Below are 24779 nucleotides of genomic sequence, written 5' to 3'. Positions count from 1 at the left end.
TACATAGTCTACAGTCTCAATTATACTTTATAATCAAATTAAGCAACAGTGTGATTTTCATGACCTCATCTGTCGTCACGATGCCGGGAACTGTACGTCTACATTGCTATGATCAGATGCTTTCTTAACAGCTGTTTTATCACAGGCGTCATTTTTGTTGCGTGTTGTTTTTGTTATTGAGAGGAAAGCATGCAGCGCCTATTTACATATTCATCTAGCGTTGTGCTCAGCGGCGTGGACGGCGTCTGGATGTTTGTTAGCAGTGTATCGCTTCAAAGGTATTTCCAGCTGTTTTTTACTTTTGAGCGAAGAAGGAAAAAGGAAAAAGAACTTTGTTCCGAGTATATTTGGGCCCTGAATCAAGTTCAGTCTCTTGTATGTTACGTGTGCAGGAGTGCGAGCAAAAGCAATAATTTGCTGGCAGCAGTTCAGTTCACGTCCATAGACGCCACAAAATAACAAGTCTTTCTGAATCCAACATAGCCTATTTAAAAAAATTTAATTATTACTGTCAGTTCTAATATATTTGAACTCATTTATCTCAAGTCTTATGTAATGGAAGTCCACATTTTTAAATGACTAGGCCTCTCAGACTGTTTTTAGAAACAACAAGGGGGTGCAATGACTGGAACGAGGGGTCTCTAGCCCCCCTGGTCATTTAAACACCCTCCAGTTACCTCATTCTTTCTCCTTTCACTTTATGCTGCAGTCAAGCTGTAGTAGAAACCAGGTGTGTGTGTTCAGCAGTCTGTTCTTTGAGACCGGAGAGAAGAAATGATGAGAGAGGGAGAGGGTGTGTGTGTATGAGAGAGAGAGTATGGGGAATGTGCAGAGGTGTGTCTGGGTATGTGTGGTGAGTTTTATGTCTGTGTTACTGGGAGAATTAGGAGCCAGAGCATGACAGCCAATGGTTAGTCAGGCAAAGATTATGACCTCAGAGAAGCCCACCTGAGTCGCCCACCATACTTTCTGCGACCTAGACAAATGTACGCTCACATGAACAAAGCAAATACAAAGCCAGACATGCACACATATACATTTGTATGCAGAAGAACAGAGAAATGAACTCATACAAGCGCTCCGGCACAGAAACACTGAGCAGCAAAATTTGATTCATTACACAAATGTAGACGGATGGACCGATATGGAAGATAAGAGGCTCATTAGCGCAGACAGATGAACATACACTTTCCGTTTTTCTCTCACATACTTATCAATAAACATATAAACATGCAAATGTTTTGCTCAAAACTGATTCACAATAGCCAAGTGAATGAAAAGATAGTCAAAAGGCAATACTTTGATCACACACGCTCTTGTGTTTTCAAGCACAAATAGACCAAAACAGCTCCCTCCCACGTGGACAATTATATGTGTAAAATAACGTTGTTGCAGTTTTGACATCGAGTTGAAGCTGTGACAACAGTGATACTTAAAAGGTGCACTTAATTATTACTTAATTGTTCCCTTATTAAAATGTTTCACATCATAAAGAAATGAAAAATACTGCAGAAAAAAAAAGATTACATTATGTACAGTGACATGAGATGAGGACTCTAGACGTGGTTTAAGTTATGGCTCGTTTCCACCGAGTGGTACGGTACGGTACAGTTCGGTACGCAGTTATTTGCGTTTCCACTGTCAAAAGTTGTGAATGGTACCAAAAAGCCGTACCGTACCACTTTTTGGGTACCCTTTCGTTAGGGTACCTAGCACAGTGAAAGGGTCCTAAAAGGTGGAGCTAGACTCACTGCAGAACGCTGATTGGTGGACAGAGTATCGTCACTCGCGCGTGCTACAAGGGCATTAGTAGCATATTGCTAAAATATAATTCTACTGTTATTGTGTCACGAAATGTAGTTTTAAGACTTTTTCAGGCGAGAAAGTCGTTTTTTAAAAATCAAATCTGTGGTTTATTTATAGATTTTTGATAATTTGACTGAGATCCATTCCAAGCGATCACCGGACGCTCGCGCTCGTGTCCCCCGCCTGGAACAGCCTTTCCTCGGCTAGTCATCCTGATGTTTACCGCTGACTCGGACGTCTCTGTAGTGGTTAAACATGAGATATAGTTCGTCTTGTATAAACCTAACAGGTGATCTTTGGTCTCGTGAATCTATAATTCGTTTCCTGGCCAATAGTTTTGGCAGAATTAAGGCTACGTGAAGTAACTGAAGTTTCATATCTTTGAGCGCTGAATTTGTATTTGACTGACTGAATTGTTTCTTGATATTATTTAAGCTTTACTGTATTTTGTACCTTTTACGTATACTTTTATAATGGCTATTATTGATAAAATTGAAATTCAACAAAAAGAGATAGTTTTGTCATTTTTTATTTATTTTATTACAAGATCATCTGTAATGTTGTTTATTGCAACATTTGTAATGCGATATGCAATACATTACATTAGATATTGCCTGGAATATGTTTAATATTTTTAAATTTAAATGAAAAGAGGCAGGGTTGTTTTATAATTAGTTTTGTTATAAATATAACGTTACATACATGCAGTGATAATCTATGCGTTGCCTGAACCACATTTATGTGCTTTAGAATGTTTAAAATGTATTGAAATGAAATCGAAAAGAAGCAGAGTGGTGTTTTAGAACATATTTCGTTTTATTGTTGCCTAAAATGAACATACAGAGATAACCGGAGTCACAGAGCCAGAGCGAGCTGAGTGCCGCGCTCAAGAACGCGCTGTTCCATTAGCAGAATTACTGGACGCGCGTCCTCGGGATCGTTCTCCTGAGTCGGACTTTGCATTGGCTTCTTGGAAACGCCTAATGCCAGCGCTTGTTTCTAGTGACAAACATGCCGCGAAGCAAGAACAAGATCTGCTGTCTGTCATCTATTGTTGTTTACTATGTCGCTTTCTTCGCGCGAAAATGACGTCGATCGCTTCTTTCCAGCATACCACGCCTATCAAGTAAGGGTGCTGTTGGCGGTGGAAACGCAAGCCTGATCATGGTGTACCCGACCCGTACTGTACCGTACCGTACCGTACCCCTCAGTGGAAACGAGCCATTAGAGGCATTCATATTGAGATCGCAAGGCCAGCCAAACCTTGCCAATTTGCCAAACCTTGCCAAACCAATTTTTTACTGAATTATGTAGGCATGCAATGCAATGCAAGGAAATGCAATTAAAAATAAGTAAAATACAAGGAAACTGACATGATTGTATTTTTAGGAGACAAACTTTTATGACACAGCCATATTTAAAGTTCTGAAAAAACTTATGGATGGATGGATGGATGGAGTGGTCATTGTATTCAGTTCAAATATTAGCAATGTATTCAAGTAAATATTTACAAAACATGTTAAGGCGGTATGAGACAGTCAATCAATGTTTTAATTTAACACTGATGTACAGTGTCTAAGCTGTGTAGACTATTGGTTGTTAACCAATAGGCAAATAGCGGATTTCAGAAACCAAGTGCATTTTGATAATAGATTACATTTATTTTCTTTCCTTGGAATGAAATGGATTGATGGTTCACAATAAGACCAGAAACGTGTATTAAGCAAGGAAACAGGGTCACAGTTAATGTCAAGTTCACTGAGTCAGAGAAACCATATCTGGCTGTATCTGAATAGAGATGAACTCCTACATAGTCAGGTACTTTGAGGCAGATGGAGGGTCATTCATTTAAACCAAACATCGCCTCAATATTGTATTTTCTCATGGCCATGTGTCTCTGCAAAACAAAGACACACACACACACACACACACACACACACACACAGCCTTATTAGACCACATGAGCAAACACAGTCTGTTAACAAGCTTTGACCAGACATGCCTCAAAAGGCTTGAATACACTCATCCACAAACACACAAATGCACACGGATACACTGGGCTCAGGTGTGAGCTTTGAAGCTAAGAGCCATTGAAGCAGTCCCATTTCTTCTCCTCTGGTCTCTCTCTTTCACTCCCTCTCTCATTTCATCTCATCTTCTCGTCTTCATACCACTGATCTTTCCACCTCTTCCTTCGCTCTGCACTTCTCTCATCTCCTCCCATCTCGTTCCTGTCTGAAGAGTGCAGCAGGTGCATCTGAGGCAACCGAGATAACAGCAATTTCTCCCTCTCTCTGTCTTTCCTGCTCTAACGTTCTTCATTTTTAGCCCACCGCATATGACAATAAACACTTTCAACACTCGCCCGAACAAGTCTTGATTTGATCAAGTCTTGATCAAACCGGCATATAATAAACAAAATAGTGTCCGAACCAGTTACCAACCATAATCTAGAGACTCGAATCCACTTCCCTACATGACACACAGTCCCAACAGACACTAGAGCTCTCAGCACTTTCCAGAGAAAATTGGCAGAATTCATGCCGTTTAAAGGGCTTGTTCGCCCAAAAACGAATATTCTGTCATTATTTACTCAGCCTTATGTTGTTCCAAACCCTTTCATTCATCTTCCAAACACAAAGGCCTTTTTGATGACTAGATGTCACTCCGATACCCGTCCTTTAATATGCAATAAAATGCAATAATATAACATAATATATGTTGTAATCTACTATAATTTAATATGCAGTAATGTGATGTAATGTAATATATCTATTCACAACTGAAATATTGGCTTTTTAGATTTGTTTCATGAGTCGCTACTCTCAAAGTCTATAATTGCAGGAGAAATCTAACCCTTAGCACTCCCATTCATCTCAATAGCAGTTTCCTCATAGGAACTCATAGACATATACACTAGACCTCAACTTGGGGTTCTAAGCATGCGCCAAAACCGCCGCCATCTTGGAACAGGGGTCTTGTCATAGGAAGTAACTAGGTAATGCTGCTATCTCTGCCTTTACTTCGTATTCATTTATGGTGGCGGACTTTTGTGCAGCGCATGATGTTCACGGATGAAATCTGAACTAGGAAGAATGTTTTTTTAAAAAAAAACCTTAACAAAAAACCTTTTTGGAATTAATGATAAATACAAGTCTGACCGTTGGAACAAACCAAAAAAAAAAAAAGAAAAATCGCATTCATGATGATTTATGGTGATTTTATTTCCGTTAGACCTGCGTCTACTACATTGACGCTGATGCATTAAAGTGGAGGGGCTCCCTGTTTCAAGATGGCGGCTCTATTGACGCATTCGTTCCAATGAACCGCCGTAGCCAAGGTGAGGTCTAGTGTATGTCTATGATATGAACTAAGGCCCCGTCCACACTACTGCGTTTTCGTTTAAAAACGGAGAATTAAAACGAATACGATCTCCGTCCACACCAGCGTTTTATCTGCGTATTAGAAATGATCTCCGTCCACATTAAAACTACTAAAAACATGGATCACGTGACCATTCACCAACACTGGGCATGCGCGTGCCGGTGTAAACAGTGATTGACGAATGAGGGAAGTATACGTCATGACTGATAACACCCAATCATGGAGCCAAGCGCCAGCCCCTACGTCAGCGTTTCTGAAGTCCTACGTTTTGTCTCGTCTTCACTAAAACGCCCTCCGGAGGTTCAAAACGCAAAACGGAGCTGCAGCGTTTCTAAACTTTTCCGTTTTAGGTCTTCGTTTTTCCTGTTTTAGTCTGGACGGGAGGTGCAAACGTAGCAAAACGTCTCAGTTTTTAAATGAAAACGCAGTAGTTTGTTGTTGTTGTTGTTGTTGTTGCCAATCATCTGATCGGAGAATGCCACATGACTAATCACTCTGGAGCTGCAGGGGAAAAAAAACCATAATCAGCCAACCATTGAGCCTCTTTAAAGCTTCATCGTGTCAGTTGGAAGCTGTGTTGGACACAGTTTTACATTTAGTCTGAGGCTATGCAGAGGAGCAAAAAACACCTCCAGGCTGGAGCACTGGGACATGCAGTTGACTTAATGTGAGTGACAATCACGTATATGTGGCACAATTCATGACTCAGATACTGAATGTGGGCGGCAAAGAGATGCCTGAAGAAAACCGAGATCATGGTTACTAAGCAGTGACTCTCATCAGGAATGAGATTCCAGCTCTGCTGAGAGAGCATTGGGTCACGATATTGCTGGACATTCCGTGTCATATCCGAAAGTTTAGAAATAAAGCTTAATTATTGCATACATTCTTTGAATCAATCAATCAAATCAATCAATCTATGTATCTATGCAAGCATGTGTCTATGCAAATATGTAGTATCTTTATATATGTATGTATGCATCTCTCTCTCTCTCTCTCTCTCTCTCTCTCTCTCTCTCTCTCTCTCTCTCTCTCTCTCTCTCTCTCTCTCTTAGTGCATTTCCATATAAAGGTGCTTCCATTATAGGCTACTGCGAATAAGTAGTCAGCATTGTCAACTCCATCTTTGCAGACCAACTCAGAAATCATTGGTTTATTAATGAATTATTAAAACGTCTTATTTATTACTTTTAATGGTGCTTTGCAGCAAGCTTTATACGTTTGCTCGAGCGCGAGGCATATCTTACACCCATATTAAAGGCTTGTTATGGTTTAGTATTCCCCCTAGTACATATTAAGTAATTAAATTAATACAAATGTGCAATTAGTTGACTAATGGCTAAAATGAACGATTACTAGTTGACAAGACAAATGTTTTGTCGGGATTTTTATCAAAATATGTTACTGTGTGTGTGTATATATGAAATAATGTTCATTATGTTAAATAAAATCACATAAAACAAGTGCATGAATAAATTACAAGAAACAAAATTGCAACTGTGAGATAGACACAACTATGAGAATTAAAGTCACAACTGTGAGATATAAAGTGTTATTTTTTTAACTGTAAGACGGGAAAGGTTTTCAAAATGAATTATTTTATGCAGGCGAAAATAAGCTTTTGAGCCAGAATTGAACCTGGTTGTATTTTTTTAAAAATGCTAACAGTGGTTTGCTAGAATGGATAGTCAGGATCAAAGGAGAAAAAGGACACAGCCCCATTATTTTTCAGGATTATAAGGTGCCACTTGAAGTTATCTTCTATAACCATGGTCAATGTGCGACAAAGAAGAAAAACACACACAGAAGCCTTGAGAAAGCTTCACGGCAGTGCCTGTGGAGATAGCTATTGACGCTGTGGCCACGCGGTTAGCTTCTAGCAAGCCAAAGGGTAATTCATCTTGAATTAGGCCATTATAAAACATATCACATGGACATAGGGAATCCAATTAAGACCCTGCCCCATCTTTTAGTCTCTCGCTCAGCCTTCTCTCCTTTTTCCCCCACCTCACCACTCCCCTCTGTAAAGACATTATGCCATTTGGATTGGATTTACTGAGGTAGATTAGAAGCAGACACAGCAAAAATCCAGTCCCGAATGGATGCAATGGTGAGGTAATGGATGGGAAAATACTGCTGCCTTCAGCACTCACATTTGCAAATGTCCATTTCAAAACGTCACATAAAACAAAAATTAGCCTATAATATTTCAGTTATATATGGAAACACTAAACAAAAAGTGAAATTGAGTGATGCATCTTTAAGCAGACTATTGGGCTCAATACATATTGTAATCAAATAAATTAAATTAAATGACAATTAACAAAACCTAAAGTTAATACAGTCAATTTAGAAGATAAGACATTAGCATATACAGATAAGTAAAACCATAAATGGACATTACAAAAAGTGCATTTGAATAGTCACTTGAAAAATCAATACATTGTTTTTTTTTTGTTTTGTTTTTTTCTAAAATAATTATCATTGAACATATCATCCAGCATTCTTGCAAAAAAATAAAAAATAAAAAATAAAAAAAATAAACAGTATTTTGAACCTGTCTGACTCTTCATCATCTATGGATCTTCACATTGTAACAGAACAACCTACCCAGATGGATTATGCTTTAGCCTGCTGAAGCCTTCCTTTATTGGATTTTTCAGTTGATTTTTTTTTATTTTATATATATATATATATATATATATATATATATATATATATTTATCATCTCGCCATCACCAGCTCTAATGGCAACATTGTTCTGGATCGGGGCTAACTAACCCAAACCAGTAGACCTCCCAGACACCACAGGACTTACCTGAATGGAGGCCGTCATCAGATGTCTGGAGAGCATCTATCCCCGATCCAGAGCCCAGCCCACCGCCACCCTCGACCACGGAGACTAAGCATGAGCCCCCCAGCAGATGAAGAGCGACCACTCGCTGCAGTGAGCGAGCCTGAGAATTGCATCCCGTGAAAGCAGCAACATAGGAAATATCGGTGGGTTTGGACACGGGGGACTGGCTGATGGATCTGTTCTGAATCATCATTGCGGTTTCAAGACAGCACTGAAACTTGTATGGACTGTAACAATATCTGTTTATTCAAAATTGCTGTTTTGAGACAACTCAATGAAGTGTAATTTATATGTTTGTCCTTGAATCATCGTTGTTTCAAGACCGCAGTGAGACGGTTTAGTTGACCTTTTTTGGAATTGGAATTACCGCTCTTGATCACCTCAAGCTTCACCTCTAAGCTTACAGTATATCTAGTCCTCCTGCCCTGCCTCTGTTGGATGCCTGCAAACCTTTGTCTTCCCCGGGAATGCCTTGCTGTGCTGTGAAGTCGCAGGCCGTGCAACCGCCAGACTCACCCGAGCAAGAAGATTCTGTGGCTCCACCTCCAGCCTCTGATCCTTTCCCTCCGCCTAAGCCCATCGACCTGTCTGATCCGCTTTGGCTCCTCCTGCCCTCGGCTCCACCAGATACCCTAGACTTTGTGGCTCCACTGGGTTCCCTCATCCCATCGGCTCCCCCTTGGTCAGTCGTCACTCTTCTTGAGCCCCTGACTTCCGAGCCCTCCACTGCGCTCAGTCCCTCCAACTCCACCTCTGTCCTTAGTCACACCGGCTCAGCCTCAGTCCTCGGACACTCTGGCTCCACCTCGAGCGATCGTCGCTGCACCCTCGCTTTGGTCTCCAGAGCTAGCGGTGTCACTCTAGCCAATCAGATCTTCGTCTGCACTCAGGGATCCTCTGATAACACGGTCTCATCCCAAGACGTCATATAACTGACGTCTCGGGACGTCTTTTGACCATACATCAACATCCGCCGTTTTAGGGTACCCTTTAACGTCAGTTACATGACGATCCTGGGACGTCATACAACTGACGCTATACCTTTAACGTCGGTTAGGTTTAGGGGTAGGTTTAGGTCTGGGGTAGGGTTAGAATCCGATAATGTCATCTAACCGACGTTAAAGGGTACCCTAAAAAGGCGGATGTGGACGTATGTCACCCGGATGACGGAGGTCACCTTTACACTGTGGCTCCTCCCGCAGTCGATTCCGCTGTGGGCTGTCAAACCATCTCAGTCACCAGGCAACTACCATCATCGCCATATGTTCTCATCCGTCTCCTCTCACCAGCCCTTCGCCATCTACTCGTCCACCTCCTAAGCCCATGCCGTTCCTTCCTCACCTCTTCAGTTACGGCCTGAGGTCGCACCTTCTCGAAGAGGGTGTAATGTCATGATCTGACAGTTTAGTTTTCATTCTCATGGACTTGTTTGCTTATTATTTCCTGTTGTCTTTGTTTATATTTCCTGCCACTTTTTTGACATAGTAAGTAACATATACATATATTACATACATATTTTAAAATTGTTCTGATTTTATTATATATATATATATATATATATATATATATATATATATAATGAAATTGGATGAATTATATAATGGATGAATTATAGTTTTTAATTTGGAAATTATATGGGATGTATAAGTGTGTATGTATATATATATATACTGTATGTATATGAAGAGTTCAGATGCAAAAGCCTCTAAATGCCATTTGAAATTTTCCTCTTTAATAATGATTTTTATCAAACTTGTATATTTAATTTCAGTAATTTCACTTAAATAACAATTAATATGTAATTATCAATGCCATTTAAGTGAAATCACTGAATCACTAAATATACAAGCTTGATAAAAAAATGATCATTCTAGAAGAAAATTTCAAATGGCACTTAGAGGCTTTTGCATCTGAACTCTTCATATATATATATATATATATATATATATTAAATGCAATTAAAATGATTTAATTAATTAACATTTAATTTGCATTAATTTTTTATAATATATGGAATTTATTTTTATTTTATTTGTATTTATTTTAAAATGATACAAGCATTATTATAATTAAACCATATAAAATACATTCTGATTATTTGTATTGTTATTTTTGAAGAATGAAAAAACACTAAAATAATATATTAAATTTACAGTCCTATTAAAAGCGTAAACACAATCTGTTGATTGTGATAAATGAGTGACTCAGGCCTGCTGCTGTTGATGCAGAAGCGCGTGTGTGTGTGTGTGTGTTTGTTTGTGAAACTGAGATTCTGTTACAGCCATAACTATCTTCACTCTCTTGTCCTTTCTCTTTTTCATTGCTGTCAATAAAACCTGCTGCCTTCCCAGGCAAAAGAAAAGCAGTCACCACAGCAACCGCCCTCCATTACAAACGCACACGCACACACACACACACATCTCTGGGACAGAAGAGGAAGTGAACGCTTGATGACTGGTGAAGAAAAGGGGCTTTCAAGACCCCCTGCCTTAGACATAAGGGCCGGCTCCCACCACAGGAGGCAAAAGAGATGGAAGGAAAGCAAAAGTCAGAGACTGAAAGGGATTGAGCGATAGATGGATAGATAGTTTGGGGAGAAGAAAGAGAAAAAGTGTGAAACAGGGAGGCTTACGCATGCATTACAGAGTGTGAGTGTGAGAGAAGCCTAGAAAGTGAAAGAATGATACAGTGATATGACGTGGACCAGTGACCATGCTCAGTAACATCCATCTGCCACACGACGCCTCAGATTCATCTTGAAAGGTACGTTACACAAGCAATAAACAATGAAAAAAATGTACACATGCATGCCTAGACTAAGAAAAGTGATGGAAAAGCAAACCTTTAAGGTATATGTCATTACTTTTTTTCCCTCATGTTTTTCTAAGTAAAACAAAAGGCAGTTATTTTTGAAGAGCTTTCATGCATCTTTTTTCCCATACAGCGACAGTTCATACAATAGTAACTGACCACATCTGTGGAGTTCCAAAAAGAACAAACATCCTCACTTGCATTTTATGTTAACTCTTTTGAAGCTTCAAAAGTAAATTTCAGTTGTCAATCACTTTAATAATCTTGAGTTCGCCAATGATTTGAAAACTCATTTCCCTTTCGAAGAGGAACTTTAACACTGCATCAATCTAATCCAGTGGCATTGAAATTAAAAAGTTAATTTTTCTCATAAGAAATAAGAGATTAGTATAGACACAATTCATCGATGATTCGTTCTTTTCAGTTAGCCCTTGTTTAATGAACTCAAATCAGACAGAACAATTCATTTGTGAATCAGTCTTTTGGGTCAAAGTAATAGATTCAACAACTCACTCTCAATGATACAATGAGAGCTCTTCTCAAGCTAGAATCTGTCTTCCGGTCATGTTCGAATCAAAACGAGTCAAGAATGGTTGAGTAATAACATCCTCAGAGCTCAAGTGTTTAAGGAATTGACGTGTTGAAACGGCTCCAAAGATCCTCAAATTGAACTCCGATTGGAAAGAACAGCTGCACAGGATTGAACCAATAACTACCAGCATCTTTCACTGAAATCAATTTGACACACAGTCAAACTCCTTCCCTGTGATGTCTATGAATTTCCTTCAGGTATCCTCGAAGATGATTTGGCCTCAAAGGTTCAGACAATACAGAGAGAATCATAGCCAAGTCACAAAACTGATACAATGCACTGAACCTGAAACTCAAACCTATGGTAAGATTTTCAATTTGGTATTCATTTTATTCCAATTGGTTCAAACGTTTTTTCGTTTTTTCTCTGTAAAACCATAGCAGCACTTAACTAAACTATCTCTATAAAGATCTCTCTTTTTTTTTTTTTCAAAAATGCAATAAAAAATTACAAACAATTGTTTTTAAATTTGAATTTATTTGTATTATAATTTGAATTCATTTTATTTATTATTCAGTAAAGGACAAACCGAAAGATTCTTGATGTCTGAAGTTAGATAATTATAATTACTTAAAAAAATGCAATAAAATATTAAAAATAAAATTATTCTTATTTGCATTCATTTTTATAATCATTAGTATTTATTGTATTTTTCTTAATACAAGTATAGCTACTTTTTGCTCTTTCCAAATCTCTGTTTGTCTCTCTTAAACCTTAGCAACTCTAAACTTGACTACCTTTGTAAAAGTTTCTACAGAAAAAGGACAAAGCGAAACCCATCTGGACAGGTTATATTTCTCAGTGGAGTTTAAAAAAGAAACTAATTAAAAAAAAAAAAAAGTTATCACCCACAAGCAGGAGAACCTCAGTCTCAGATGTTGCCCACCATAAGTGCCCTATCCGTGGTGGCCAAGCGCGCTAACTAATTGGCCACATCACTAATGTGAGCTATCACCGCTGTCATACACCTGTGACCAATGGGCTTTTATCTGAAGTGCAGCACAAGGGATTCTCCACCACACTGCAGAGAAACTCCATGGCTCATTAGTACCCTGAATGTGGCTATAGTGACAGGCTTAGGTTTGCCATAGAGTGTCACCTTTTCAGTGCGTGCCGCAGCCATTAGCGGCTCTGGTTGAGCGATCTGTCATGGCTGAAGTTGTGCTTTTTTCCCCCCATTTGCACCCCCCTCCTTGCACCGTGGTAAACGATTGGTTTGCTTACTCTGCACATTGAGCCAGGCAGTGCGGGACACAATGGCTCGGCTGCTTACGGACCGCCCCACTTGGCACTCGTAGATGCCGTCGTCTTCCAAACTCACGTTGAAAATCTGAAGATGGTACTGGCCTGTAAGAGAAAGTTAACAACAGAACACTTGAGCCGTAAAGAAATTAATATGAGAGAAATGTAATGTTTCAATGACTTCTTGTTCACACAGAAAATAGATCAGAATAGAGACTTGACAGTATAGAATGAATATTCAGAGACTTATTAAGCTCTACTGGTATCATTTGTAATACTGTTGAGTACTATAGAACATTTTAATGAAACGGTCATTCAGTTTGGAGAATAGGATGAATGTGCACCGGTTTGAAAAGTGCAGACATAACACTTGTAATTCAACTTGAAATTAAAAGTGACCCCATCTATCTCATGGCCAAACACATTGTATTTAATGAAATATGGGAAGAACCAATATAGTGAGATTAGTGAAGATCCCAGCATCTAAGGGTTAGTTCTCTTTAATTCCAAATGCACTACTAAGCATGGCAGGGGAAACATAATGTTATCAAGGACGCATGTCTGCAGCAGGTGTTTGTAGGATCTACAAAATTGCTGGAAGTTTGAAAATGGAGCAATATTTGTGAATCCGAGTATGGAGGATCTGTTGCGCAATGAAAGTGATCAGGCTGAGCATTTTGAAGTCTTCAAATGGCCTCCTTAGTTCCCTGCCATTGAAAACTTTTGGGAAATTATAAACCTGAATTGTGATAAAGTCTTACAATGAATCTCAAATTTGGGAAGAACTTAAGGAGAGTTGGAAAGAAGTTAAGCAAAAACAAAGGGAGAACCAACTAAATATGAATAAGTGATTAAATTGTAGTCAATGAATGCTTTATTTCCTTTGAGTTTTGACTTTTTTCCCATACTACAATAAAACCCATTTTAAATTGGCCTTTCTTGCCAAATAATTTTTCCATTTTAATACCTCAACCAAGTTTAATGTATTTTCTTCCAAATATGACATACTCATATTTTGATTGTTTAATAGAACCTGAAGTATCATGAAAACGTACTTAACCTCAGTTCTCTCTAGAAGAGGGAACAAGTAGGGATGGAAATTGATAAGATTTCATCAATATCAATGCCACAAACAATTCTGCTTATCGATCCAATTCTTTAACGATTCTCTTATTGATTCCTGATAGCACTGTGTGGGGAAAAAAGCAGTCTTTTTGGGGGAAAAACAAGTGGTTGTTTTTGTTTTAAACCTTACACTTGACTAAGCAAACTGTACTTTTTATGTAATTTATGTGATAAATGGAACCTTATTGAAAAGTATTACGATTAGTTATACACCGATTAAACGTCCCATGAGTTCAGTGTTGGAAAGATCAGTTCAGTTGTTTTAACCATTCATCAAAACGAATTGGTTCAAATGAGTCATTATTTCACGAATTTAACGTGTTATTATCGGAAGTGTGCGCGTTGTGCGATTATCACAGAAAACATTTCATCATTGGATTGTTTTTTTATTATTATTATTTATTTGAAGTGTGGTTTATGTCAGCTGAATGTGCGAAACGCTTTTCAGAGAAGACAAGGCAATGTAGGCCTATTTTAGCACAATTCAAACCCAGCGGTAATTCAGGAAAAACAAATCTCTGAATGCTCCACATGAAACTTTAGGTCACCCGACCTTACCATCATTTTGTTTATATTGATTAATATGTGCAAAGGAGAAAGAGAGCAAGGCAGCGCTTAGTTTTGAGACGGTGAAGCCTAGTTTCGAGTCCGAAGACAGGTTCTCTCATATTGCATAAGTTGCTTACACTACGGGAACCCATTGTCAACTTCGTGCACGCCCAGCATCATGAGTGTCAGGAGAACATAGATAAGAGGGAAATAGGTGGCCAGTACATGTTATAAGCACATATATGTTACTCAGAGCAGCGATGCCAGTCCATATAATATTCACCATACAGTGCGGCTCAACCAGGAGAGCCAGAAACGTGTGAGTAGCCTGCATATAAGAAATCTGGTAAAGACATACACACGTCTCATACTGACAGTCAAGCCTGCAAGGCAGGAACTTCTAGGTTATAAAACCTAACAAATATGGACGGAGAGGTCCAGCCTGCCACCTCACAAATGTCTTAAATGGAAATTCCGCTGGACCATGCCCACGACGAGGCCACACCTCTGGTGGAATGTGCCCCGATGCCCAGGGGGCATTGCAGACCTCTAGACTTCCACTATCCATCTAGACTGGCTCTGTTAAGAGGCGGCAAGAACATTCGTGCAAGACCAAATATTTTGCGAATATCCAACCCGATTTCACGGGAATTCGTACGAATTTTACAAGGTGGCTAATTCGTAACAATTCGTAAGACCTCACTCGTACGAATCAGTACGATTTTGCTAAGTCGTACATATTTTACGAATTAGCCAATTCGTATGAATTCGTACGAATGACCTACCTCTGATACCGCCAATAAACATAACCGTCACGTGGGTTTAGACAAATCGTACGAATTCCTACGAGTGAGGTCGTATGTATTAGTACGAATTAGCCACTTTTGAATCACTCGTACAAATTGGTCGTGAGATAGCGTAGGAATATCCCCTACAGACACCACTTTTGGCCACTACTGTATTGGAAAAACGATTTATTGTAAAAGTATTTACTGTCCCTTTTGATCAATTCAATGAATTCCTGACAAATAAAAGTATTAATTTATTTCCACAAAAGAAACCCAACTCAGAATGGTATTTTTGCAAACGTACAGTTTAATTTAACTCATAATATTACTTGAACATATGCGCTGATTGATGTCTTGGGTTTTTTAAGAGTTCCCACCATTAAGAAGAATTTGGAGATTTGGCATGTTCAAATGCATCTTGAAATCCACTTATAATTAGAAACAGATCAGAATAAAGAAATTGCAATTGTCAAATGGCAGTGCTAAATTTGTTTGCAATCTCAAATTAACAGTCCCAATTAGCTATGAACACTGTGGAGAGAAGAACGAGATCCATTCTGTTTGATGCAGCCCTTCAACATCATTCCTTTGTGTGCAAGATGCTTGTTATTTACTAGCAGAATATTGTGCCACCAAGGGGTTGTTTGTTCAACTACCATTCTGCCAGGATTAATGGATGCTCCGGCAAAGTTTATGCAAGCTGTTCGAGCTTTGAACATTTTTTTTTTCTTTTGCTCCTTTTTCCTTTTCTCCTCCCCTCTGAAGAAAACCAACATGCAGAAAATAGTCTCCTGATATGACAACTTCCATGGCTGAAAAAAGGAGGTGTCAGCCAGGATGGCAGGATAATTAACACCAACCAGCAGCAATTTTCAGATCTATGTGATCATAGAAGGAAAGGAAACCACTTTCAGATCATTAATGATTTTCCACTCTCTTGAAATTGCACTCGCGGTGTTGCTGTTGCGAGCGCGTGTTTGAAGAAGTCCGATAATTATGCCTCTGACAACCAATACGAAACGCCGACAGGGACTCTGGCCTGTTCTCTCACTCATTTCCTTTTGCAATGTATCCGAGGGTGTGGGTGCACCTACCGTTTGTCGCGCCGTTTGTGTGAACTCATGTGGATACGCGGCTGCGTTTCAGTAGATTCAGGTTGGCAGGGTTAACATTAAAGATGCTTTCTTTTATGATATAATTTGTCCTTTACATGGCACTCTTTATTCGTCATACTATCAATGCCTGGTGGCACAAGCGGTAGCATTGAAGAGCGTAAGCATTTTTTAAGCATTTGTACTTGCATTTGGAACAAACTGCCTCTCTCTGCCGGATAGCAGTTTTTGTCCCCTATAAAGAGAAGCATATGCTCAGGACTTGTTTTGTTTTCGTCTTTTAATTGGCTTTTATATATATAAATAGCACACAGGCCAACCGTCATAGGTTATTCAGTGCCTCTGCCCACTGAACAATGATCTCAATTTACTCTCAATTTACATTAAAAATATGAGTAATTCAGGGAAGATTTTTTTATTTGTAAGGGAATTTGGGGTTGGGAGGGAGGGGGGGTGTATGTATTGCAGTGGTCTCACTCTCTCTCTCTCTCTCTCGCTCTCTAAAAAAGAGCTAATTTCTTAAATCTGTCTCTGGTGCTTAAATTAGAACCCCTTTGATAGCATCTCGCAAAGCTGTTTTTAAGAGAGCTGAGCGCATTTTGATGAGGAAGGCTGCATCTAAACTAGAAATTGAGACTGAGGCATCATAGTCCTCTGCAGATTATGAGCAAAACATTTTCTAATGATTCATGCTAATAATCTTTCACGGTGAAATAAAAAAAGCAGTGTATTTACCTTGGACAACAATGTATTAATGGTAATCTCACTAAATCTGTCAAGAGCGCTATGGGTCATATTTTACTCCAAAATCAAGAAGAAAAAAAAAAGTGCGTCCAAATTTGCATACTTATGCATGTACTATTCTATGATGATTTTAGAAAAAACAGTACACTTTAAACGGATTACGCACTTAATTAACTAAAAAAAAAAATAAGTGTGGAATGTTGGACACTTCATGCATTTAAATGCACCTTTAATTACGTAGTGGAGAGGGAGCGGTTATCAGACTGACGTTGAATGACAAAAAATAAATATTAATAACAATAGTAAAACCGTATTAAGTATAGTGCATTAAAATGAACGCATAACAATATTGTGTTACTCCCTAAAAGAGTAACTAATTGTGCTACAGTTAATTTTATGGAAAGTAATGAGTTACATTGTTTTTGCATTACTTTTTTACTCTCCTAGGCTGGGCTTGCTTCGTTTTTTAATTACAAAAAAAAAAAAAAAAGTATACTTTTGGCAAATGTAAAAGCCCTTACAGACCAAAAGTGAAAATGAAAAAATCCTCAGGCTGAAGGAAATGCAAATTCATTTGCAGTAGAGGGTGTAGGTCAAACAAATCTTTCAGCTGTTCTGCAATTCTGGGGTGCATTTCCCGAAACCGTCATTCCAACAAACGTTCGCAAACAGCATCGCAACAGCTCTCGAGTTATGGTTAGAAGCATAGTTTCTAGATTGCATGACATGTGGATTGAATAAATCCTTATCTTGAGCAAAATAAGCAAGCTGACATTTAATATAACCTGTGTCATTTGTTTAGAACACATAAATGTCATTTACGTCTTTGAGTTTGTCACGAGATGGGAAATCTGGATGGAAAATCTGAATCTGGAAATAATGCGAAATAGAAATATTCCTTAGATGCCATGTCTGTAATTTATATCAAAACATGTAGCATTGATGCGATCTCAGTTCAGAGAGTTTCATTAAAATAAGTCATTACTCTACCACGTGCGTGACGTCATAAACCAACGTGGTTGAACGACCACTTTGCGAAAACTAGCTGGGGTGCGTTTCCCGAAAGCATCGTTAGCCAACTATGGTCGCAAGTTCCGTCGTTATCAGCATAGTTCAACGAGTCGGTGTTTCCCGAAAGCATCGTTCCAACGAACATTTGCAAACAGCATCGCAAAGTTGTGTGGTTTGAACGCCAGCTCTCGACCTGTGGTTAGAAGCATCGTTTCTATACTGCATGACATTTGGAGGTAATAAATCCTTATCTTGAGCAAAATAAGCAAGCTGACATTCAGTACAACCGGTGCCTTTTATTTAGTATACATACAAATGGAATTTACGTCTTTTAGTTTTTCAAAAGATATGAAGTTACGTGTTCGAAGAGTGCGCATGTGCGGACATAATCTACTATGTAAGAACGAGCCAAATATTGAGTCTGGTAATAAAGCAAAATAACTGAGAACAAGTAGAAATAGTCCTCAGATGACATGTCTGTAATTTATATAATACAAATCTAGCGTTAATTGGATCTCAGACAGTTTCATTAAAAGTAGTTATTACTCCACCACGTGCGAAACCAACGTGGTTGAACGATACTTTGCGAAAGTGGGTTTCGGGAAACAGTCGTGACTAGCTAGTTGATTTCTCCAACGATGCATCGTACTATGGTAGTGAAGCATTGAGTTACGTTGTTGTACGGGAAACTCACCCCTGGATCCCAGAAGAATAGAACACAGAAGAAGAAAGTTCAACACTCATACTTCAGGGAAAAAAAAAAAAAAACTTATTAAAAAAAAGATGTGATGTTTATCTAAAGTCATTTTTGCTTATTTGTATGGTTGAATTGGATCATCGAAGGTCAGCAGCAAAGATATTGCTTCATAAAGAGAAACTGCATGAATAAAGTTTAAATACATAAATATTTGTGTAATTTAAAATTGAATGATCACAGGCTTGTGTAATTTTCTGAGTTTGCATTTATTATGATTATTTTATTGATTTTGTGGAATACGGAATCTGTATTTATGCCAGTGAGATGAGTACCTGTTCACATTTAGTTTAGATCCACAATAATCATCATGTTCGCACACAACGCCTCTGCACTTACTCATGATTTATCTCAACATGAGGACAGGAGAGCTGCCAGTCAATACATGGGAAAACAAAGTTCGATATTTTGTTGTAAATTTTTAAGTAATGCATTACTAGTTACTTGAAAAAAGTAATCTGATTACTTAATTTACGATATTTAACCCCCAATACTGTGGATTAAATACAAAACAACAGATACTAAAAAAATATATATTTTAATACAAGGTATTATTCATATTTCATCTTATTATTTAAATACATATACCATATTTTTGGATGAAAAGTGACTTGGGCAGGTTTTATGAGATTTAAGCCGCGATCCGCACACTGTCCCTTGTGAAATCATTTTTCGCGGACGTGTACGCAGTCGCACACTGTCCATGTGTAGCCCAACTTTTGTGTCCACACGGATGGTGCGTGAACAACAGAGCATGTGCGAGTGACTTGAGCCACTAGGGCTATGTTCCAGTCTACTTTCAGACATACACTTCCCTAAGCACTTCCCCTCGGGGAAATCCCTGCAGCCACTCAACTGCGCTCAAGATGGAGCGGAACGTAAAATATTAAGTATACCGAGCCTTAACTAACTAAATTAAAATCTTTTACAAATTTAGCCACGTTTATAAGTTGCCCTGTAATTTTTTTAGGCTGAAATGCGACTTATGCAGGTTTTGTGAGATTCACTAAATAAACAAATAAATAAATACTTTCTCTGATTTAGCCAAGTTTATAAAATGTACTGTAACATTTTGGACTCTAGCTGTTTTGAGAACAGTTTCACGTTCTTGTACTCTTTGGGGATAGTTGCTAACTCATGCACATCTAACAACATGTCAGCAAACATTTCAGCAACTCATAGACGTTTGTTTTTAATCAGCGCATGTCATTCTGTCCATCCCTCCGAGTTCTCACCTTTCTGCTGTTCTCCTGTCATGCGGTAGCGTGGGTATCCTGGCAGTGATCTCTGAGGTCCCAGGAGCAGCCCATCTTTAACCCACTGCACGGCCCCTGAGGCCCTCAGCACTTCACACTTCAGCAGAGATGTGGCCCCCGCCCTGACCGTCACATTACGTGGCTCTGTCTTGAATGCCTGCTGCCCACACACACCTACTGAAAAAAAAAAAGACAACAGAAGAAAATGGGAATCAAGGTTAAGATGGAGACATCTTTTATTTCCGACAAAGGCTTCTATTGCTGAATGATGAAAACATATTTGCAGGGACTTATTCACTAAAAGTAGCGGTACTACTAACTTACAGTTCCCTGTTCATTAGACAGACAGTAGTTCAGGGGTTTGTTGGACAATTTTATTGTAATGAATTGGTCATTTCTCTTAAAATGTAAACTGGAAAGTCTGATTCATGTTAATGAATTGGTCCAATCTAATATAACGATTCATTTCAACTGATTCTTTCACTCATACATATAATTGGTTATATTTAATCTGGGTTAAATAAACAGATTCTGTTGGATTAAATTATGTTTTAAAATTCTTTATTTTTTGCAGGATAACATTGTTCACGCAATGTCAGTAAATTGTTCCTAATTTATTCTTTTTTTAAATGCACAAACTTATGAAATTTCATATTTACATGTAATACATTCCTTTTTTAAGATGAACCTCTTTTAATATATTTAGCTAAATTAAACAATTAAGACAATAATTGTACATTTTTCTTATTTAATTACTTATTGTCTTTATCAACTTATGAAACCATTGCAGTTCCTCCACACTATTCACCCGCAACCCCTGACATAATGTACAAAATGGAATATATTTGAAATACTATTATCATCTAATTTGCAATCAGTTATGGATTATAACTTGTATGCAATCTGAGAAAATAAAGATTCACTGAAAGCCCATGCATGTTTTTTATTGTTTGTTTTTTATAGTGGAATTATACTCAATTATATAAATCTACTAAAATATTTATATAAGGTGTTTGATGATGTCACACATGCATAGAAACCTGGTTGCTTTACCAGAGAAATGATTTTTCTCATTTCAGTTAACAGCTCTCAACAATAAAATTGGGATCCAAATAGAGTTCAGCCAGTGTTCTTCTTAATTATCATCTGCCATGTATCAGGTCAACAATTGTGGAAAGAGATTTCTTTTCTTCAGAAGGTTTGAAATGGCAAAGATAATTTAACGCCCTTCAAGTTTCCATCTCTTAAAACTCTTGAGCTGTGGTGCTTATAGGTGACACAAATTCAAATCTGGTACACAATATTTTCTAACTGGGTTAACTCACAGTGATAGTGAGCTTTGCCTCCTAAGAATTGAGGTTAAAATATTCAAAAAATGTACTGTACTACTTTACACGCTATTACAAGAGAAAGAAAAAAAATCAAACATATGTTGGACCTGATCCGTTATGAAGAAGATCGATTTTTCAAATGAATTGAAAGATTTTCCTACCATCGAGGCGGTAGATATCAGCAACTACCTCGTCTTACAGACAAAGTTTGGAAACGTTACACGATACACAAACATTAAGTTGTTATGTAATTATGTCAAAATGTCAGTATTACCGAGTATCCTCATCAACATAGTTGGAAACCTCACTTTAATTTCCAGCGCATGCATCACAGTAAACATAGACTACTGTATGTGCGTATATGAACGCTGCAGTATATATAACGCTTGAGTAACAGTATATTGGATCCATGCTGCTCTTAAAGTGACAGCAGCCTAATAAACAAGCTACTGTCTTTTTTTTAATGTTAATCAAACTGCAAAAGACAAAAAACATCACTCACTCACTGACTGACTTAATACATTTTGTAACTTTAATAAAGATTAATCTGTATTTAATGTATACAGTGGAGACTTGCAGTACTATTTTACTTCCTGAAAACGACTGTCAGACCTTCCTGAAAAACACTGATTATTTGTTCTATTGTAATTATTTGTGCTATTGCCCCTAATTTTGTTTATTTGTTCTTATTTTATTAATAACAGCACTTTTAGACCTTACCAGGTTTTTTACAGTAAAATACTGGCAACACTGTTGCCAGTAATTTACTGTAAAAATGCACTAAAATTCAAGTTAACTAAAAAATACAACTTATTAGTTTTAGTGCATTTTTACAACACTGTTGCCAGTAATTTACTGTAAAAATACACTAAAACTCAAGTTAACTAAAAAATACAACTTATTAGTTTTAGTGCATTTTTACAGTAAATTACTGGCAACAGTGTTGCTAGTATTTTACTGTAAAAAAAACCTGGTAAGGTCTAACAGTGAGTTTACTTGTCTGTATCACTTTTTGTGAAATTGAGTTTAATTTATTTAGTTGTTGATGTCATAACCTTATATTTTAAGGTTATGGGTAAAAAATAATAATAATAATAATAATGAAAACAGTAACTAGACCTATTTTCATTTATTTATTACTTTTTCTGTGGTAGGGCCAGTGAATTTTTGCAGGGCAAGTAAAAAAAATCCTTATAGCGTTGAGTGAGTCCTGTGCCATAATAAATAAATAGATAAAACTAGATTGCTACTGTATAATGCTTCAGTAAATTGTTTTATAGCTTTCTTTATCATTCATGTGTTCCATGAATATTCAAATCATATTTATATGGCTGTATGTTATATAAGTTTTCATTGAATTCCATTTGAAAACTGAACCCTGAAATACAATAAGGCATTCGTTCTCGTCCTTGTCAATGGAAATGTTTTCCTTTTATAACCAGTGTATGTTTTCCAAGAGTCAAATGTGAATAAAAAAATGACTTTAGCAAATAAATAAAAAATGGTTTGCAGTTTGAAGGAGAATAGGGCACTGGTTTTTATACCCAAATATCTTAAATTTGGTGCAACTGTTTAGTGAATTTGCTCAATAGTTCTGCATAAGATTATCATTAGATTAAGAGTACCATAAATAATGTTATGTTTTCTGTCAAATTGTCATATAGATGCTGATTTACCAGGGCTGCAATGACACTCTCCCCGTTGAAGAAACAATTGCCTCCCACTATGATGTTGTACTTAAGCATTACTGTGCTGTTCCTCATCTCTGTGTTTTATTGACGACAGATTGGAGCCAATTCAGCTTTGCAAATGTCAATAATGTAATTACAGAGAATTAAATCTCTCCTCAGTGAGAAGGAGAGCAGGGAAAAATGAAGGTATGAAGAGATCTCAAATCCCCTTGCTGTTTTCTCAGCTGTCAATACACCTACGGCTAATATCCACCCAGAAGAATAATGGCTGGGCTACAAAAGGCGCCTATTTCCTCACCACTTGGGCTGTGGCATTATGATTTGTGACACCCATCTGCTGATCATTCTTTCGAATGGAGTCGGCTTGTACCTGTCATAAACATGATTTAACGGGACATAACACTGACGATGACTCTCCGACGACCCCGTTGTGTAACATCAAGCATGCAATTGTGGAAACTCAGCGTGGGAGATTGTACCTAATTAAAAGAATGTGATATTCAACAGTGGTTTGAGATTTAAAGGAACAGTGTGCCTAAAAATTTTAATTCTGGGATTTTTTTTCACCATTATCAATGAATAACAACTCAAATAAGTAGTCCACCTTAAAATTACATTTCTGTCATCATTTACTCATCTTTTTCCCCAAACCTGTACACAAAAAAAAGGGTTCCTCGAGGTTCTATATTGAACCCTGGGGTTCCGCACTGGCCAATAGAACGTTTTACGGAAAAAAAAAATGGTTCTATGTAGAACCCTTGAGAGCAAAGAACCGTTTTTATTAAAATGGTTCTATAATTCATGTTTTATGACTGAAGTGTAAACTAAAGATTATACTGTACAATAATTCTAGCCAACACAAGATTGCAGATGGTTTCAGATTAACTCTTAAAAATAAAAGGTTGTAAACACAGGCATCTATGTTTCCATGAAGAACCTTTACCATACACAGGACCTTTCTATTGCTCTAAATGTTCTTTAGATCATTAAAATGTCCTTCAAAATTAGAAGAAAAAAAAATCATTTGGGGAACATTAAATTATTCTTATACTCTCACTGTGATGCCACAGAAGATCCATTTTTGGTTCCCCAAAAAACCTTTCAGTGAACAGTTAACAGAACTATTTTCTTAGTGTGAAGAACAATTTAAAAATCTAAAGAACATTTTCCAATATAAAGAATCTTTTGCCTAATAGAAAATCCCCATTGATGTTAAAGTTTTTTCATGGAGCCATCGATGTCAAATGTAAATGGACATTTTTATGCACTTTTCAACAAAATGATCTTTGGGAAACCAAAATGGATCTTAAATGGCATTGCTGAGAAATTGTTTTTCGTCCTTTATTTTTAAGAGTGCATACGTTTTTTCATTTTTTTTTTACCCTTTATGGAACTTGAAAACTCACTATAAATGGTTGAAAGGCAAGAGCGGCCTTTGTTTTTTGGGTGAGCTATTCCTTTTAAGTGATGCACGCTAGGTAGCAGGCATTCAGACATTTCACGAGCCCCAGGCGCACTTATGAAGGCGGCGTCAGACTTTTATCAGCCTTCTCTGATCCGATCATGACTTTATCCAGCCTTCAAAGACCTCTTAGAGACCATGATTACTCGGACACTCTTTAGTGTGTAAAAGCAAATGGAGAATGCACAAAAGGGTCAGCTATTTTAGGACGCATTTTCTTGAAAGGCCACTCCCGAGAGCACGGCCAAGACTTTTGAAACCTCG

General features: G+C 37.7%; 1 protein-coding gene across 8 annotated transcripts in view; it reads right to left on the bottom strand.

The window, feature by feature from the left end:
- Window positions 1-24779, bottom strand: part of nphs1 (NPHS1 adhesion molecule, nephrin) — a 185646-nt gene that overhangs the window by 69683 nt on the left and 91184 nt on the right. For 7 of the 8 annotated variants that reach the window (XM_089121041.1, XM_089121039.1, XM_089121045.1 and 4 more), the window contains 2 exons: window positions 20011-20208; window positions 12675-12797 (listed from right to left, as the gene is read on the bottom strand). In XM_089121041.1, the coding sequence (XP_088977167.1) occupies window positions 12675-12797; window positions 20011-20208 (321 nt within the window). The remainder of the gene's footprint in view (window positions 1-12674; window positions 12798-20010; window positions 20209-24779) is intronic. The other variant, XM_089121044.1, reaches the window with a different exon arrangement.

The sequence above is a fragment of the Pimephales promelas genome, chromosome 16 (genome assembly GCF_988280905.1).
Source record: "Pimephales promelas chromosome 16, fPimPro1.hap1.1, whole genome shotgun sequence".
Classification (NCBI taxonomy): domain Eukaryota; kingdom Metazoa; phylum Chordata; class Actinopteri; order Cypriniformes; family Leuciscidae; genus Pimephales; species Pimephales promelas.
This window is presented reverse-complemented; position numbering and strand designations above follow the sequence as displayed.